The sequence below is a fragment of the Grammomys surdaster genome, unplaced genomic scaffold (assembly GCF_004785775.1).
Source record: "Grammomys surdaster isolate TR1022 unplaced genomic scaffold, NIH_TR_1.0 315, whole genome shotgun sequence".
NCBI lineage: Eukaryota > Metazoa > Chordata > Mammalia > Rodentia > Muridae > Grammomys > Grammomys surdaster.
The window spans coordinates 419,173-439,764 of NW_021604734.1; the positions used below are offsets into that span (position 1 = coordinate 419,173).

The following is a 20,592-nucleotide window of genomic DNA, read 5'->3' on the forward strand; positions in this document are numbered from 1 at the left end:
CTTGGATTAATAAAGCCATTCTGATAGAAATAAACCGCAACCCTTTGTCCCAATGCATAACTAACACCTTGAGATTGTTATTAAAAGACCATTTCTGGGGTCAAGCCCTAGAATGTTAGTAGACGGGATGACTTTTCAGCTAAGACACTATAGTTCTTGAACATGGTCAAATCAGAACTCCACTAGATATGAAAATACCAACATATATGCAATTTAAGAAATAGCTCTTGCCTCAGCATCCCTGTGGAAAACATACCACACAGAAACAAATATTAGAACTCTACATATAAATGTAGACTACCACAGGACCTAGATTCTCACAAGTCTACCTGCAGGTGAGAAGGCTATACTCTGCTATAGGCAAATCTGCAACATAGGCACATATAGAGCCAAAGAGAAAAGAGCCCAAGTAAGTAAGCTTTTTTTCTTAATCTACTGCTGCTTTCAGAAAGCAGAAGCAAGAAGCCAGTAGCTTGTAACCCCTAGAAGAGGCCAGTAGCTTTTGGCCCCAGAAGAGCAAGAAAGAGTTAAATTGCCAAAAGTCAGCAGCTTTGGGCCTCAATTGCAATGCCATACCCCTTTTACTGCCTACCCCAGGAAACTGTATGCTGGGATAGACCATGGCCCTTTGATATCTATGTCCTTGTACAACTCCTCATTTTCAATATGAACAGGCTGTGACCTGTTTCTAATCTACAAGATATAGGAAAGTTGATGAGATGCCACTTCTAGAATAATATTACATAAGTGATAACCTCTGTCTTGCTAGCCAACATTCTTGCTGACCCTGGTAAACTAACCTGCTATGTTATTGTGGTCCATATGAGAGAGAACTGAGGGTAGTTTCTGCACAACCACCCATATAAGATGGAGATCTTCATCCCAATAACCAATGGGAATTATATCCCACAAACAACCACAGACACAAGTTTTGAACTTTGTCCTAACATGAGATTAGATGTGATACTTAAGTCTTGTGATTAAATCCCTCAAAGCAGAGGACTAATTAAAACTACACCCAGGTTCCCAACCCACAAAACTCTGTGATGATAACTATGTGCTGGTTTAAGCAACTAAATTAAATTTGCTATATGTAACAGACAATAAATTCACATACTTAGCCGTTTCCTTACTTCAAGGGCCAACACTTAGACCCTTGCTGTAATACTATTACAGTTATAAACCAAATTAGTCAAAACATCTTTAGGCCTTGTACTACATCATTAAATTTAATGTCCATATTAAATTCCTTTTACTATCAAAAACTGCCCAACATTTTCTGCTACTTAACTAATTATAAATTATTACTATATCTCTCTCCCATTTTCTGCCCTATGATAGTCACAAGAAAGTAAGTCTAAAAATCTTAAGTGATGAAGCAGAATTTCAGGATTATGTTTACTTCAAGAAGAATTTCTATACCCAACAGGAATTTGAACATTCAAATACTAGTCCATGATTTATTGTCTTTCTGTGTGTGTTATATTAAAAATAAAAAGGAATCTTTAAGGGTTGATAGAAACAAAGTGGTCCTATCCATATTATAAATATTGTGTTCCAATCTAAGTTTTTTTAATTGGATATTTTATTTATTTACATTTCAGATGTTATCCCCTTTCCCCATTTCCCCTCCCTGGAAACCCCCTATCCCTTCCCCCCTCCCCCTTTTTGCTTTTATACCGTTTAAATTACATGCAAGTATTAAGCTCAGTTCTAGGTTGAGGAACTAGCAATACAATAGATGCAATTAGTCAAGGAAAAAGCAAGACAATAAACACAAATAGTCAAAGAACAAGCAAGGCAATAAACAAATTCCGCAAACACTCCCATGATGACTGTTTTTAAGGGCTTATCAAGATGACCAAAATATCTGAGCTACCTTTCCTGTCTTAGCCCCAAGTCATTTTCATGTCTGAAGCTTATTTCCTTGCTCTAGCCTAAAATTTAGATTTATGCCTGAGATTTTCTGAAGTTTGGCATCATCTGTGGTTGGCAGAGTTGATAAAATAAAAAGGAATAATGATATCTACTACTTGTATACTTAGTAGAATTCTTTTATTCTTATTCAACATTTGTAGAAACTATCTTGAGAGCTTACTGAGGATCAAACTCTGGATTCTTGTACTAGTTTAGTACTCTTCAACTAAGCTATATCTGTCCTCAGAAGCATTTCTTTTTGAGTATTTAAGTAGTTTCTAAAAAATAAACAGTAATATCCATTGTTTGATTTTTAAATGTTACCTAAAATAATTGCTGTTATAAAAGTTGATTCATAGTAAAGAAAATATGAAAATTGTGAACACTATAACATATTTTAGAAAGAGTTTTCATAGAAAATCATGTGATGTGAAAGGACTATTCTAATTTTTTTAAAGGTCCTTATCAAGAATCTCACATAAAAGAAAATAATTTGTTTATAATAGGAAATTCATCTTTTGTACTTGAATTCTGTCAGAAACACATGACTGGGGAAGGCAGTCTCTAGAGGGAATCTTGTTCCTGTTGTTCAGCTAAATTGACATAGTGTCAAACCGCCATGTAAATATTTTAGCATATACCTATACACAGGTACTAGTCTCAGCCCTGACAGCAGTGAATGACTACTCAATGTGCTGAGAATAAGTTACAGTTGAAGGCTCAGTCCTAAACAAGACGTTTATACTACCCCCACGAAGGTTGGATGAACATGGTAGAAAAGAGGGTGGGAAGACCCAGAATATATGGGGAAGAGCTGAAAACTGCCATCTTTGAGCCACAATAGAAGCCATTACAAATGTGAACGTAGGGCAGTAGTGGCTACCTACACTGTTCCTACAAAAGACTGGCCTTTTCAAAAGTCAGTTATGGGAGGCTCATGGAGTCCTACCCTGTCTGCTGACACTTTGTTTAGTAGTAGATTCTGGAAGAGGGAGAATCATTGTCTAAACTGGATACACACTGTGAGCCTAACCAGGCTCTAATTGAATAGTTCCAAACCCACAGCCATGCAGACTACTGTGGTAAAGTTCAGTGGATGGCAAAACAAACAAACAAAAAAATGTGAGAAAGAGATTTGTAGGAAGCATACAGGGCCAGGGAGGACATGAGGGAGGATGTGAGTCCAAAACTGTCAAAGAACAAATTTGACACAATTTCTAAATATCATATATATGTTATACTTTTGCATACTCTACTTATTCATGTATACATTTCTTTACTGACTTGAAGCTATACAAATCTGACTCCATCTTTGCTATTTCTCCTACCAGTAATAGGAATCTTTAAGCTAAGGCTTTTCTAGGCAGTTGGCATCTCTATGACAGTGGCTTAATGGTAGCCAGCAATACTGTTAGTTTGGATCATTTCAGAAGTGATAGGCAGGCAAGTCACACTCACTTTTTTCTGATACATTTCACAAGGGCAAGGATTTCATGAGTTCACACATTTGAAAAAAATTTCAGAGGCTCTCAAAACACACTCATGAAATGCTCTCATTTAAAAGCAAAATGGCAAAATGTATACCACAGCAAAAGATAGGTGACATGTCAGCGCCACCAATTAAGAGAGATCCAGGTGCAAGTGCTAGTTTATTCATAGAGACGTCCCATTCAGAGTGCACACTGCAAGTCTATCTGAAGAACGGCAGCTTTGAGACAGCTCAAGGCAGAAAATTCAGTCAGGCCTTTCAGTGAAGGATAGCATTGGCTGTCACCAGGGATATTTCAAAGTTTGCATCCTACATATTCTGGCTCCTATAACATTGTCAAAACTCAAAGAAAAATACATCTCCACAAAAGGCCATAAAATTGTCCAAATCTAGCTATGCAACTGTCCTGAACATGCACTGTTAAAGGAAAATGTCTTTGTCCTTGAAACAGACCAGGCATTCTTGTGCAGTAACAGGAGCAGTTTATCATAATAAAAACACAAGCACAAGCTTGCCACTCCACTGTGGCCATAACGGGATCACTTTTCCTACCAGCAAGATGCTAGACTCTTTGCATATGCAGAAGTCAGGCTCTTGAATATCAATCAGACCCACCCCAGACGCAGGCTCCTGGAGCTTATGAATAAGTTATGTCTTGAATAGGTTTCTTAAAGATTGGTGTTTCCCCCTCTTTACTTTCTCTTGATTTAGACATCTTAAAATTAGGAAACATTAGATTTGTCATCTTGAAGAAGTTGACCCTAGTAACCATTCTGTCATACATGTAATGTTAGTGAGATTGTGATCTGTTTTGAAGTGTTAAAGTTATGACACTCCTGTGGGAGATCGTATTAAGGCATCCTGCAATGGACGGCAAGTAGTGATTTATCATACCTGATCCCCTAATACAAAAGAAAACTTTTAACCCAGAATTGCTCCTGCCTAAAGGAAATATGGGGACAAAGTGTGGAGCAGAGACTGAAAGAAAGGCCATTCAGAGACTGCACCACCTGGAGACCCATGCCATTTGCAGCCACCAAACCCAAATACTATTGCTGATACCAAGAAGCACTTGTTGACAGGAGCCTGATATAGCTGTCCCCTGATAGGCTCGGCCAGAGCTGACAAATACAGATGCAGATGCTCACAGCCAACCATTGGACTTAGTACTGGGACCTCAATGGAGGAGTTAGGGAAAGGACTGAAGGAGCTGAAGATGTTTGCAATCCCATAGGAAGAACAACAATATCAACCAACCAGACATTCCCCCAACCCCCAGAGCTCCCAGGGACTAAACCACCAACCAAAGAGTACACATGGAATCATGGCTCCAGTAGCAGAGGATGGCCTTATTTGGCATCAATGGGTAGAGTGACTCTTGGTCCTGTGAAGGCTCGATGCCCCAATGTAGGGGAATGCCAGGGTGGTGAGGTGTGAGTGGGTGGGTGGATGGGTGGGTGGGGCACCCTCATATAAGCAGAGGAAAGGTGGATGGGATAGGGGTTTTGTGGAGAAGAAACTGGGAAAGGGGATAACATTTGAAATGTAAATAAATAAGATATCCAATAAAAAGAAGAAAAAAAGAAAGTAAATCAACAACAAAAAGAAAACTTAAAAAGAGTTGTTTGTGCCATATCCAGAGCTCCCAAAACAGGGCAGCTTGGCAAATGTACATGGGCAGTCATTCAATGAGCCAGAGGCATCACGCAAGTTAGCCTTCAAGCAGGATTCAAATCACTCAGCAAACTCAGACAAGTGGTAATAACTCCAGTTCCAGGACCAGAGGCTACTTCTCATCCTTGAACCAGATATTTCAGAGTTTATAATATCCAAGTACATTCAGAGGCTAAAATGGAATATCATATTTCTTTCTAACTAGGTCAAGTCACATATAACACTGATTAAGAAATAGAGGCAGTAATTATTTTACTCTAATTATCTTAGATAAATTTATGACATTTATAACACTATTTCATGATAATATTATCAAAATTCTTACCTCAATGTATTTCCTTAATAACAGTTACCTACAAAGTGGGTAAATGTATAGTTTAGATGTTCATTCTATGAAGGTCTTTTTTCTACCAAGGAAAAAGAATTGCTTCCTGCCATGTATTCATATGACGTGGTGCACAGGGTCGTCCTGTGGGATTTACTTCACTGTTTACATATTTAGTCTCTTGGAACGCTTCTTATATGCTTATGTGCTTATCTCAGTTTTTCAAAAATATCTGGGTACAAAATGGTTGATAAGATATATTGCAGAATTAAATAGATATAGATAGATAGATAGATAGATAGATAGATAGATAGATAGATAGATAGATAGATGATAGTGTAGAGGTCATGGTGATTGGCAAATGAAGAAAATAAGTAAAGATAGTTATTTTTCTGCTTTTTAATGACAAATTTAGTACAGGTTGTCTTTTAAAGAAGCTTTTATACTATTTTATGTTTTAGAACAAATTAACATTATTGTACCACTTTTAATTGGTCCATGAATTATTAAATCCCTGTCAAGTCCTATATCATCATGGAAAAGAATAATGTTTATGAATCATAAGAATTGAAGCATGAAATGTGTGTACAGAATTAAAATGCACATACCTCAGAAGAAAATGCAAAAAGCCCAAGAGCTTCTAAATGCACACCCTTTGAGAATTCAACAATGTTTTCTCAGGCCCAGAAAAAAACATAATCATGAATATTTAAATCACTTATAAATATCAATTTTCATTGATGAAAATATTTGCCATCTTCAAAGTTGGTTTCAGTACATTTTTACAAACCTTATCTTCAGCAACGTCAATCATTTCTCAGAGAAAATCACTCCTTATTTTAACAGAAATTTTATAGTAAAAAAATAAACTCCCATCAAAATAAAACACCCACTGAAAGCTACTATCTTTTCTCTTCTAAATATTTCTACTGGTTTTTGGTATTCTTTACCAGTGGGGATATTCTTTTCACAACTACCACTACGATGGCAACACCAAAACCACATTGTTATGTGCTGGGTTCTTGCTCTGTGTTTGACATGGCACCAAGTAAGTGACAAATGGGATCTAATTTGCCACTCAAGTGTAAAACTAATAGGAATGTTGAAACAATAGGTGTCAGTAACATGTAAGTATAAATTAGTATGAGAGATGTATGTTCTGAAGATATTGAGGATAACAATTGCAAAATCGTCTGTATAAAGTGGAAAAAGTGGCTGGCTGTTGTGGAGGTGGCATGAGCTGCTACATGGCTCACCTCATTTGAATGTTAAGGTAGCCTTTATGTGTACCATTGGCACATAATACATTTAGCACAGTCAATCTTTAGAAACACAACTGTACTGGTGTTCATCTAATTTATGGTCACGGAGATTTCTTCCAAGTTTTGTCAAAATGAAGTTCTAATTAATAAAAAGGGTCATCTGATAATATGTAGCTAATATGATCACAGTGAAGAAATTCATGTAATTAAATATGTTACTGAGTTCCATCATGACTACTGGGTGTGGTGGTATACCCCTGTAACCCCAGAACTCAAAGGGGATGCTGAGGTGGGAGGGTCATTATTTTAAGGCCAGCCTGGCTTTTACAGTCAGGGCTGTACAAGACAAGTATGATTTGGTCTCAAATAAACAATCAAAAAGTATCACAACATACTAAATCTTTTTTTAATGGATGTTTCAAAGTTTCAGTGTGTATGTGCGCGCGCGCGCTCATGTGTGTGTGTGTGTGTGTGTGTGTGTGTATGTGTGTGTGTGTTTGTGCATGTGAGATGCAGATGCTGACAGCCAACCATTGGACTGAGCACTGGGACCCCAACAGAGGAGTTAGGGAAAGGACTGAAGGAGCTGAAGATGCCTCATCACACCTAACAAACACCATGATTGTACATGCAAAGGTCAGAAAACAACTTGTAAAAGTTTCTTCTTTCCTTTTTGTGGGTCCCAGGAATTGAACTTGGTTCAGACATTTTGGTGACAATCACTTTAACCTATGGAGGCACTTTACCTGCCCTCTAGAATGTATTTTAACATTTAGATAGAAGTTCTTTTTCAGGTGTGAACCAAGTCCTAACTCATATGAAAATAGAGCAGTAGGAAAGGCTGAGAAAAATTCAAAAGCATGCAGAGGAGGAAAAACCTCTTGTCTCTCAAAGTCAGTACTTCTGCCTTCTGAGTACAACCTCCAAAAGGCTTTTCCACTCGGTTCTGTCAGCTGAGATCTTCCTCAACTAGCTTGAAGAAGAGACCAGGTGTTAGGTCAGGTACAGCTCTCAAACACAATGACTCTTCGAGGAAAAGTGGATGAGCAGGAAGAGAGAAAACTAGGGAGACATCTGAGTGACAGGGAGGCCTGAGTCCAAAGGAAGACCAGAGAAACATGTGTATGCCATGCAGTGCCTGTATCCTTGAAGTAGGTGATGCAGCCATTAGGCACGGGAGGGAGAGAAACAGATTTACAAGGCGGCTTTTACACTGACAACTGCACTCATCTTCTAATTCTCTACATTGAACAGATAACAGCTATTAGGTGTTATCTTTTCTCTACTGTGTTCTTTTTAAAAATATTTTTGCTTATTCTGTAAGATACCTGTAAAAGTGGCTCAGTACTCTCTTGACCCAGAAAACCCAAAAACTTCTTTCAAAATAAAGAGTTCAAATATTTGCATTCACCTCAAGGACACAGGTGACACTAGGCCATGAAGGGAATGCATAGCTAAAAAGAAAGGAAATATTTGAAAGATGTCACTTTAAAGGAGCACTGTGTGCCACTCCAGATGTGTAATGGTGGGTTTAGTAGGTATGCCCAAGCTGGCATAGAGTGGGGCAAGAAGGGACACAAGATCAGTGGTCCCAAAACTACTCTGGATTCTAGTGGTACATGTTTAAGGATGCTGAGAGTAATGTTGAGCTGGAAAGTTTAGATGTAGGTTGTCTAGTCATCAAATATATCTACATGAAGAAAGCACCCAGAATGCACTGCTGAACCAAAGGAATGCATGGAGGGCTAACACATGCATAATCTCTCCCCTGCCACGTTAAGATAATTCTTTCTGAACACTGTGATCCTACACAGTGTTCCGAAGCCAGAAATGGAGACTCCTGAGAAGAAAAAGATACCTTGGGAAACACACTAAAGAAACAAAACCTTAAGACACCAGAATGAACTCAGCATAAAATAAGTACAAGTTATAAAACTTTTATAATTTCATGTGTATAATGCTCTTTGATCAAGGTGTCCTTAATTTATCCCTTATTTCCTTTCATCTCTTCTTTCTAAGCCCCCTCCTTTGATCTAGTTTGGTGTGTGTGACACACTGCATTTAGTTCAGATTGCCTGTGTGAGCAAAGGCATTTATTCATTGTGTCCAAACATACTAGGTTCCATTCCAGAACTAGAGGCTGAGACTCTGGAGGTGGGCATTTGTTGAGTAACTTTTAAGTAGAGAATTAAGAATAAAGGAAAGAGAAAGTGTGTTGTTAATTTCATCGGTGCCTTTAAAAATGTTATATTCTGATCTATCTTGCTTTCTTTGGAAAAGGTTTTTGCACTGAGTGATTTTTTATACTCATTTAGATTTAACTCTGACAAGGCTAACATTTTATGAGGTTGTGCCATTTTAAGTATAGTTGTAGCTATATGACCTATTTATCCTGATCTGACCATTTTTTAAACTTTATTTTGGGAAAACCATGCATTTAACTTTCATATTTTTCTTTAGAATCAAGCAAAAAGCCAGAAACTAATAGCAGTTTTACCTCTTCTGAAGATTTGCAAAGACACCCAGGGAGTCATGGAATCAGGGGGTTCACGAGTTGGCCTCCTTGACTTTTTTTGCACACAGTTTTGTGCCTCTAGGTTTCTTCTACTTCCTCTAAGATGAATGGTTAGTGCACCAAGTCAATATTTAGCTGTATGCCAAGACTTCTAGGACTCTAGACATAAAATTTAGGTGAATAATTTTGAAACATGAGTTTATCCAGGGATTATGCAAACCAAATTAACTATATGAACATTGCTTTTTTAAAGGTAGGGGTGTGTGTGTGTGTGTGTGTGTGTGTGTGTGTGTGTTTACATGGTAAGAGCATCCCAGCTCTACTCACTTTACTTCCAAATAGTTTCTTACATCCAGTTACTCTCCTTCTTTCTCTGTTTTCCAGTCCGTATCCTCTGAGATGCCTCATTGGGATCATAGCAGCTCCCTCTTGGCTGTGTCCAGTCTTGTCTGCATTCAACACTGCCATCTATATGCAAACAGGCATCATGCTGCCATCCCTACCTTAAAATTCTCCCATGCCGAAAGCCAGAAAGCTAAGGTCTAAACACAGGCAAGGTCTGAGAGAAATACCAACGATCACCATGAGTACCCTATTCAGTCCCATTTCAGAGACACTTGGGGTGTCCATCAACCAAACCCATATATTTATCCCCTGGTTTGCCCCAAGTTTACTGTAAGCTTTCAATTCTTGGGTATCATCTCTTTGCTTGTCTAAGAAGCTTCATATACTGTATAAGCACCATTTTATATTAATTGTTCTATTATCTTCCCCTTCCATTTCTTCCCTCACAGATTTTAAGCAAAATAAAAGCTGACTGTAGCCAGTCCCGGTGACTCACACCTGAAAGTTCAGTATCTCGACATCTGAAAGTCTGGACCAGGAGAATAGCCATGAGAACAATGCCAAGATACACACACACACACACACACACACACACACACACACACACACACACAAGCATACAAATGCCAAGAGCAAAAGGCTAGATTGGTGTTCATTTACCTATGTATCTTTAGAGATTGCAGTAGCAGCTTACATACACACAGCCGATGTCCAAGAAATGAGAGCAAATATTAATTCAGTGGACTTGAAATGCCTCAAAATAGCATTTTAGAAAGGAGAAAGAGAAAATATCTCTGAAAAAGAATGTGTACTCACAGAATGTTCCACCACATGTCTACTCAAGTGTGTTCAGGTGGAAACGAACTTCATGTTCAATGCAGGCATGAAAACATCAAAGAGCTCGTATGTAGTTCTCTACACTGTGGTTCTACAAACAAGCTCTACAAAGTGTGTCACAGATGGCAGTAGAGAAAAGACCCAGATTGGTGAGTCCTCTCAGGAAGACAATGTGACAAGTGAGCCCAATCCTACCTGTGAGCTCTGCATTGGGCCACCACCCCAGGTCACAGGCTCTGCATGTGAACTCATCTTGCACAAACTCGTTCTCTTTGCAGGCTGTGCAGATCCAGCAGCAGCTCACTTCGCCTTTTCGTATGACCTGCAAGACAGGAAGGTGTTGCTTACTGAGAAGTTGACTCCCCAGACAAGCTCCTCTTTCAGGTGAGGACTTGTCTTCACAGTAACTTTGAAAAGTTTCCTGCCTGCTAAAGGGACCTGGGAAGTGTTTTAAAAACCCATGAGCATAGAGATCAGGAGTGGAAACTAACTCTTTGTATCCGGAGTTTGGAAGCCGTTTGGTAGCAATTTCATACAAAGTGACTAATTATGGACTACATTATTTCTGTAGCACTTTTAAGAAATAAGACTATAAGGAGGGCATAGTGACACTCACCTTCAATCCCAGCACCCGGGAGGCAGAGGCAGGTAGATCTCTATGAGTTCAAGGACATATAATTTACATAATAAATTCCAGGAGAGTCAGAGCTACATAGTGAAAACTAATCTCAAATAAAAACAACCAAAAATTTAACTATATCCTTATGTATTTACTTTAACATTTATTAATTCTTTTAAAAAAGAAAAAAAAGATATATTTTTCCTGAAAAAGTTTTTCTATTCATTAAATATACTCCAACAATACTGTGGGAAGGTGTAGATGGACCCAGAATGGCTGGGTAACTTCCAGGTTCGACCCATGCTTATTTATTTTGTATTCTTTCTGATGACTTTCTCTCTATGTGGATGAGTGCCTGAACCTTGAGATAGACTTTTTTTTTTATCGAGATGTCAGAAACCGAATCATTTGATGTTCTTGATAATGTATTAAGTGTTTCAAATTTCTCAAAAAACTGTCTAAGAAATTTTGACCAGACTCATGTGTGAAGGCATCGTGCGCTGCATCTCTCTCCCTCCATCCCCCCACCTCTCGTTAAGACGTTTTCAACTGTATCTAACAGACATTTAGTTTCTTGCAGCCCAGTTTTCTCTACTTTGGAACTTGGCTTTGGTAGGTACTATCTGACCTTTGACCCTGTGATGTCACCTTACATCTACAAATATATTGGGCCACAATCACAGCTCTCCAAGGATGCCTCTGACCCACGGGCTGAAGGCTGGATTATTTGCTATATATCCAGTCTGTTTTAGGAACTTTTCAACCTCACTAATAAATTCAGATTCTTCTACTCCTTTATCAAGAGGACCTCTCCTTTCTGGCTGATGGAAACTGAAATAGTTCCTGGCTGTGTCAGCTCTGAGAATTTACTCTCCTGGGCATTGCCCTTTGCCTGGACTCTTCAGACTCCGATGCTCACAGGCAGATTGCCAGTCAAGTACCCAAGGAACCTCCTGTGGTAATTTCTGGGACTGTTTATTTATTTCCTGCAGAGCTCCATCATCTTGCTTCTCTGTGTTACAAAGCATAGCTCTCTTGGCTTTCCCAAACTCAGATTCTGTCTTATTGAATTAGCAAGATGGCCAAACTCTTGTGTTCTGTGGAGCTGAAGAGTCAGGAGACTGCCTCCAGGCAGGAAGCCTGAGTGGTTTTTGGATTCTCCTTGCACATTTTTTTCACTTCCATGGCATCAAGGTCGTGTGCTGTCTTCCAATGTCAAAACACAGTGACTTCAAATGTTTTATCATGCTCTCTCATTGCTTATAGCAGAAGGCAAAGCCTGCACCCTGTTATTGCCTCACGTAGAGTAGCAGAAGTTCTTTGCTAGCACATTAAAAAAAAATCCACGCATTCCCATATGTAAAGTCAGAATTAATCTGTAAACACTGCTCTAATTTAAAGTGATAGACACCTGAGCCTTTATAAATCTGAAATTGATACCATCAGTTTAGAATTGCCGGCAAGGATCAAATGACGGAATAGTCTCAACACATGTGAAAAGTTTTTCTTTTCTTATTTTGCTTTCAAATGGCTTTTTGAGAGTGCAGTGAAATTTAGTGTTTTTTTGAAAAATAATTTTAGTTAGCCTCAAAATAGGTATGGGAAATTTATATTGCAAACAAGAATGGCTTTCTAAATAGTAGGATAAATTTTTAATTAATAAATGAATATTACTTCCTTATTTTAATTATTTCAAATGGTAACAGCTAATGTAAAATACTATGTATCAGTTCAACCAGCTTTAATCTTTCATTTTCCAGTTAAAATAATGTTGCTATTTTGGCAAATTCAAAAGATATTACTAAATAAATTTATCCACTCCACTTTCTGTATTCTTTTAACATTTCTCAAGTTTTTACTTCCTCAAACAAAGCTTTGAGATCAAAATAGCAGGAGCTCATCAGATAGTAGATTTTATCAGGCATGGTGGTAGAACATTAGTGACTTTAAATTTTGTGAACATGTTACAACATTTCCATCATTGCAGAATGAAGGAGACGGAAAAGTTGATCAAAGTACCATGCAACTGAATTCACATAATACAAATTTTATATTCTATCACATGGCTGAAGTTGCTTGTTCTCCCAGAGAAAATGTGCTACTGACAAGTGTGTTGGACATTAGTATAGGACTATTATAATATTCCCACACCTCTGTTTCTATTTTTCTGTTAAATAATATGGACTTTAGATAAAATCTGTTTTGTACAGTTATTTCCGTATAAAGCAGCAGGAAAAATTGGTAGGAAGGCGTAGAGATATACACATACATATACAAAGAGTCACATAGCCTGTCTATTCTTAATCTTACCATGTTTCTAATGTAATAGGAAAAAACAAAGACAAATTACTTGCTTGATAATTTTGCTCAAGAATGAGTATCCAATCTCCCAAATAAACAACATTTTTTAGAGAATAATTCTGAAATTGGACAGAATAAGCAACTGTAATACACAAAGCTACTTAACAACAATTTACAAAAAAAACAGGAAAGTGTACAAAAAAACCAACATTGAAACAATAAAGCTTTTTTAAAAAAAAGTTATTAAGGGTCACTTTACAAAAAAAAAAAAAAGATTAGAGAACACATAAGTCACATGGGAATCTAAATCCCTAACATGCTACAGAGTCTTGCAATACTTGTTCTAAAACAGCACAGTGACTTTTTAATAATATCCTGTGTTTAAAGAAGATAGTACTGTAAATATAAAGAATCAAGATTATAAGTTTATTTTAGAAGACAGTGTAACAAATCATAAGTTTTCTCCATTGGTAATTTTTGCAAGTTATTACAGCTATTGTCTGGAAAGCTGAGAAATCAAGCCCTGTAGTGAGGTACCCACAAATGCTCAGGGCACACACCTAGTGATACCCCCTTCAAGTTAGGAACAAATATAAGGGGTTGCTTAATGGACTCTTTAAGCAACACTGTGTCTATAAGAACATCTGACATCACATTGAGAAGTATCATGTGCCCTATAGTACTCAACAAATCTGCCTCTGCCCTTTTTGCTCACTCATAAATACAAACAAAAACAAAACAAAAAATAACAACAACCCTCAAAGTGATGTGCAAGGCAAAAGGTTAAAAAGGTTCTATCATTTCAAATTAAGCAATTCCCTGAGGTTCATGTTTCTATTTTCATTTGAAACTAAACTACTTCTCTAGGAGAAAATACAATAAATTGGCCAAAGTCATGAGTGGAAAAAATTATTGCAGTTTTGAAGACTATAGTTTACATATGTGGCTGGACAAAACAAAATAACTTTACTGCACAACAAAAGGCATCACGTGGTGAGTAACTAGTTGCCATGGTTACCATGTTCACTAGAACATGTAAAGATGAGAAAAAAACCTTTCTTATCTTACCTCAACCTCTATCTCAAACTCAGGGCCTTGGAAAAACAATATATACATGTATTTAAAGGAAGAATGTGAGGGGGGAGGAGAGGGAGGAGGGAGAAATAGGGAGCAGGGGTTCTGTAAAAGTAATCTATACAAATCCCTTCATTCTCTAGCACTTTCCTTGTCTCTATAAAACTCCCCCCCAACCCACACACACACTCACACGCACCCTTCACAAAAGCTTATTTCCTTAATTCTGGACACACTTCCTTATGTATTTTTAAAGTGGATCACTATTTATGTTTTTATCATGAACTGTTGAAAATCCAGTGCTTAGACATTGAAATCCACACTTAGAGGCAACATGCCAGTTCACATAACAACAAAGTCGAACAACATGTGGCCGTGGGTTGATAAGAGCTGTGGGTTGGCTCTCAGCCCAGCTTCAGTACATTCTAGATGCAGGAACTGAGAAGCAAGGGACTCAACCCCTCTGGGTCTCAGATCCATCATCTATAAAGTAGGGCCGGTAACACCTCCTCTGTAAGAGTCACTTCAAGAGTAGCCTGTAAAGAGTGCATTGTACTTAGACAAAGACTTGCTGGGTGAATTTGAGGCCCAGACTTTGCTCCTTCTTCCCTTCCCTCTTCTTCCCTCTGACCTTCCTATGACTTCCTACACATTCCTGTTCCTTCAGATCTCACTTTCTCTGTTCCTTGGTCCTTGCTTGTCCTGATTGAATTGTCCAATAACAAATTGCTACTGAATGCTTGTGTAGTGTAGTTTTATGGTTCAATGAAACCTGTAGATCTTTCCCCTACTCTCTTCTGGGTCCATTTGGCACACAAGAAGTACAAAGGACAAGAATACAGAAAACAGGGTATCTTTTCCCTTCCCACCCCACTGTACACAAGAGGGTCTTTGAACAACACTCTGAATCTTTCCATGGTCCTTCTATTCCAAGAGAGGGAATAGAGTCACAATGTTTCTTATTTTGGGATTGTCTCCTTATACTTTTATAACCAGTAAACTATATTAAATAGTCTCTATTAAATTGTATGGCATAGACTCTTTTACTTGTCCAGATCTGTAAGAAATAATAATAAAGGTATTTTATTTACCTTTTCCAGAATTGGCTCTCCCAAGAAAGCATTAGCATCATAAGATATTATTTTTACAAGTTACATATCTCTAAAGATAAGTAGCAGAAAATGGGCTTTTAATAGCATCAAAAAAATATTATAATAAGGTTTTATGGATTCTCAGGAAAGATGTGAAATTATTGCTTTAGCATTTATGGTATTTGATGTGTAGAAGGGGCTGTCTTTTCTTTTAAAGCTCCACTTTCCAGTTAACACAAATACACGTCTTATGATCCTTTTCAGGCTGACTCTCTTTACAATGGCTACTGGGAGCTAGCTTTCTATCCTAGACCTGGTAGGTGGCAAATTAGTGGTGTTAGCATATAAGTGCTATTATTTGGTGATGGGATTCAGATTTCATTTGTTTCTCTACCTCCCAAGGTGTTTATGGGAAACAAACACATATCTCCCTCATCCAGGTGCTACTGAGAGCAGTATATTTTTATCTTGCAGAGTACAGAATATTTCTAAAATTGGCCCTGGAGAGATTTGCATTTATAGTGAGTACTCTGTAATGGCTCAGCCATGATTACTAGGATCTCCCATGATAACATCATATAGATGTAACACAGAAATGCTTTCAAAAGAATTCAGCATCTAGGCAGACAGATATATATGCATGCCGCCCTGCCTCTGAACTTGGAGAAGGAAAAAAAAGGCCTTTCTCTTGGAATGTGCAATTGAAATGTGCCTGCATGAGACAAATGATGAATATTAATTTCTTCTGGGAGTGATGTTCCCAATGACTTACCTACACATAGATCCCACCTTTTAAAGGTCTCACCCAATCACAGCTTGTTAAGGACAGAGTGTAAGGAGGATTGTACAGGGATCTGAAATATGATGAATTATTGAGAAAGGGACTGATTTTCATGCCAGTTTTCTCCCCCACCCTGTATCCTGAAAAATAAAATTATTACATTAACTTTTCAGTATTAGTCATCTGTATAGCCAACTCAGTGTCCCTCAGACTAGAAAACAGTAAGAAAGACACTGAGTTGGGTCTTCTCTGTTTGCCCCACATATGACTTGAGTTATCCAATGTTCTAGTTTTCCTCTATATCCAAAGGCAACTAGCCAAAAAAAGACCCCAATATACTAAGAATCCATTGGTCTGATACCTCTTACTAACAGTCAAGGGAAAGTTTGATGCCTCTGGTTCTCAAAGGACATACTCAAAGTACCACCAGATGGCCTCATGGGAAAGAGAGCCATCTAGACAAGAAGATGTCTAGATGTCTAGAGAGAAGCAGAGCTGTTAGCTCCTGTATGGTGGTTTTGGTGGAGTCATACTTACACACTGAAATATCTCTACATAGACTGGAAACCATCAGTCTTCTTTGCCCCATACTACCCAGACCATGATCAGCTACCTGACAAATGTGGTCCCCTGAATTGGATCATTCTTAAAACAAAATACTAGAAGCTATGAAAAATTTATAAACAAGAGAGATTTATCTAGTTGGCAGCTTTCATGGCTGGAAGTCTAAGATAGGATCAAACTATTTGGCTGCTCCTGGGGCTTCTTAGGGCTACATCATGACAACAAAGAGACTGGTTGTTTGTAGAACACTCTAAGCACATGAGTGACCTTACCTTTATAACACACTGCTGTCACGATAATCACTGCATGAGACAAATAATGAATATTGATTTCTTGTGGGAGTGATGTCCCCAGTGGCTTAGCTAAACATAAGTCCCAAATCTTAAATGTCTCACCACCTCTCCACATGATCACACTGAGGACTAAGTTCTGTACACAAACCTCAGTGGTACACACACAAACTATAATAACCACAGCCTAAGGGGTTAAGCATGGCCATGGTGGACCTAATAAGAGTCCATTATCACTCTATGTATCTATGCACCGTGAGTGCAACTGGTTTTAATGTAACTTCCTCAGAGAAAGCACAATTACTACCAATGGTCTCAGAACTTCATTATTTCCTCAAAGTGGCTAAAGCTACCAAGAGTTGTTTCACCCTGGCAACTTTTCTCAGCTGCTTCATGGTCTTAAAGGTTCCAAACCTTCCAACATTTCTAATAGTTCATATGAGGCTTCTCAGTCCTCCACAGAAAACCTTAGGCTATGCTCTGGCCTCAGGAGACGTAAGCACCCTGAATATTCCTCAGTATACTTTGTGGTCACCTCTGCAGGAGGTGGGAGAATGAGTCTGAAGCTTTCGGCAGAATGAATGATCTTGATGACACAGGAAGGGGTCCAAAGCTTCACACAAGATCGACCCCAGTCCCAGCTGTGCCTTGCGACATTTACGTGACAGCTTGTCTGCTTTCCTGAGATGAATCACAGCAAATTAGAGATGGGGAGGACCTATTAGTTCATCTGAGCTGCATGCCTGCCAGCTCACTGTTCCTCCCCTTTACTCCATTGCTTCCTGCATCATCCAGCCAGACTGTAAATAGCCTGGACCTAAAGCCGTCCTCAAAGACCATTCTCTTCAGCACAGCCATCAAGAAATCCTGTACTTAGTATTTATTTTCTCTAGTTTTCTGCAGATAGCAAGAGTATCAGCTATCTACTTTTTCTTCCCTGTGAGTCTCTGGATATAATTAAAAAATTGGAGATGCTCTTTGTTTAAAAATAATCCATTTCAGGAGAGCCAAAGTACTGGGTAGGAAAAGAGCAATGCTGTTCACAGCATCTGCATTGTTTTGTTTTTCCATGTCCCTGTGATTGATTGTCACTTTAGCCATATTCTCGGCATTATCTAGCTTTTGCCTTCTTTAAACAATAGCTGGAACTATGACTAAGTGACATTGCTGGTTACAACACAAGTTGGGCAACACAGACGTTTGATATATGTATGCATTGTGTAATGATTGCCACCGTGAAATTCATTAACATCTATCACAATCCATGTTGTACTTTAGATTCCCAGAGCTTTCTTTAGTAATAGCTGCCACTATGACTAAGCACAATGACTGGTTTCCACACTTGCTTCTTTTTAGATTTTCAATGCTGTTCTTCATCTTCTAGCTGCCTACATTATATGGAAGTCCCCAGTCTGTCATTGCTATTAAAATAAAAGCTTAAACTATTTCAGTAGTTTGCATAGTTCCTAACCAAATATCTAGATATCTAAAATCATCAAAATATGCCTATCTAAATATCTAAAAACCTATATCCTAACCTAATAGTTACCTAAGTCTTAGCCTTTCTTTGCATTTCTGGCTGAGCGTAAGGGAAGCCATCTATACATTCTTTCTGGATAGTCTTCTTAAAAATACCTGTTTCTCTTTGCTATTGCAAAAGGTGGAGAACTTCTTTGCAAATGACGTTCAGGGATGCATTTGCGCCTTACCTTAATCTGACCCTTTAAGCAAGGCTCACTGCACACAGATCGGACCATTCCGCTTTTGTTCATCTGGATTTTGTAATCATCGATATTGAGCACGCCTTCATGCCAGGTTCCCACATGGACATAGTCATACCGATTAGCCTCTGTGTACTGCAGATTCATAATGTCATATCTAACACAAAAAATAAATACATGTGATTCTTACCAGATGTTTCCCTGATGAAGAAAACAAAGACAATTTGTAAATAGATTTTAGTAGGAGAAGAGAGATCAAAGGGTAGACCATCACATCCCAGCAACAGTGACTGTCACATTTATACTTTATTCTAAACACTTCCTCTGATTCTCAGAGAATACCCATATACCATCCACTTTTGTTAAATAATATATTACTCTCAAAATTTTTCTGTTTATGCTTCAAAATGTAATAATGTATGTGATTAGTTGATCAACCCTTTAAAAGCATGTAGTACCCTTTGAACAAGTTCATACCGTCCATGAAAACATTAATTTTCATGCTTTTATTGCACATTCCCTTTTTATACTCAGTTGCCATTTTCATTACAATGAAACTTTAAAGATTAGAAGTATTAAGAAGCTTAGACCTTTTTCTAAGTACAAGCACAGTAAGCAACCTGAAAGAGGTAACTTTTAGTTAGGAAAAAGGTTATGGGCTTAATGTGTTTGTTATATGTGACATATGTGTGTATTATATTTTGTGTGTGCTTCATACATGTGCAGTGCTTGCTGGAGTGGTGTCCATGTGAACTTTTAGAGTTTAAAAGATGACATCTGGCATCTTCTTCTATCAATCTCTACCTTACTGCCTTGTCCGTGGCATCTCACTGAATCGGAAGAGTGTCCTAAGTTGGTTGATCAGTGAGCTCCCTGGATCTTCCTGCTTTTAACCCCCAATGTTGGGTTTACAGTTATGAGTAACTCTTCCTGGTGTGTTAGGGATTTAACTTTGGATCCTCTTGCTTATTGTGCAAGCACTCTTACCCATATACCTATTTTGCCAACCAATTTATTATTATTCACAGTGACTTTCAAAGAGATCTCTTTTCTTATTGAGACAAACACTTGTGGAACTGAACAATTGGTGTCAGCTATTTCAGTAGTTTCAAATGCTGCGCAAAGGCAGAGTTGATATCTGAAATCTTCCTGTAGTAAGGATGGCATCATGTATCCTTTCTATTTTTTTCTTCAAGAAATATTTACTGCAACAAAAATATCTTCTTGGTTCCTGAAGATATTTTCCTTCAGGTCTACAATGGAGGGAAGTTGGCAACACAACAGAGAACAGAAGACTTGCCATCAGAATATGTGAACTGAAGCATCGTTACACAGTTTAATGGTAAGTTATGCTACTTAGGACTGTCACTAATCTCTTGGGGTTCTTATATGGATTTTGGAACCTAAGAAGAGCAGATATGACTTTCTGATTGGGACACATGCATAGGTCCTATAGATGAATGTCTACATCTCCAGATTCATTTGCTAAGACCCTTACTTTAACTGGGCAGTGATAGGGTCATGAGAAAGGAGCCTTCATGGTTGAGATTCTTGCCTCTGCAAAAGCAGCCTGAGAAATCTGTCTTACCTTTCCAGTACATATGGACAACAACATTAGAAGGAATCATTCGTAAATCAGAAAGGAGGCCCTTCTCAAACACCAAACATACTGGTGCCTTGATCTGCGATTTCCCAGCCTTCGGATTTTGGTCCATCAAATATCTACTACTCATGAACCAAAGAAGACACACTATATGACACACTATATTGTTGTATCCCCACAAGTA

General features: G+C 38.2%; 1 protein-coding gene across 2 annotated transcripts in view; it reads right to left on the minus strand.

Annotated features, from left to right (window-relative positions):
- Grm1 (glutamate metabotropic receptor 1) overlaps positions 1-20,592 on the minus strand; it is a 359,348-nt gene that overhangs the window by 31,747 nt on the left and 307,009 nt on the right. For both annotated transcript variants that reach the window (XM_028777784.1, XM_028777785.1), the window contains exons 5-6: positions 18,794-18,962; positions 10,560-10,686 (exon numbers count right to left, since the gene is read on the minus strand). In XM_028777784.1, coding sequence (XP_028633617.1) covers positions 10,560-10,686; positions 18,794-18,962 — 296 coding nt within the window. The remainder of the gene's footprint in view (positions 1-10,559; positions 10,687-18,793; positions 18,963-20,592) is intronic.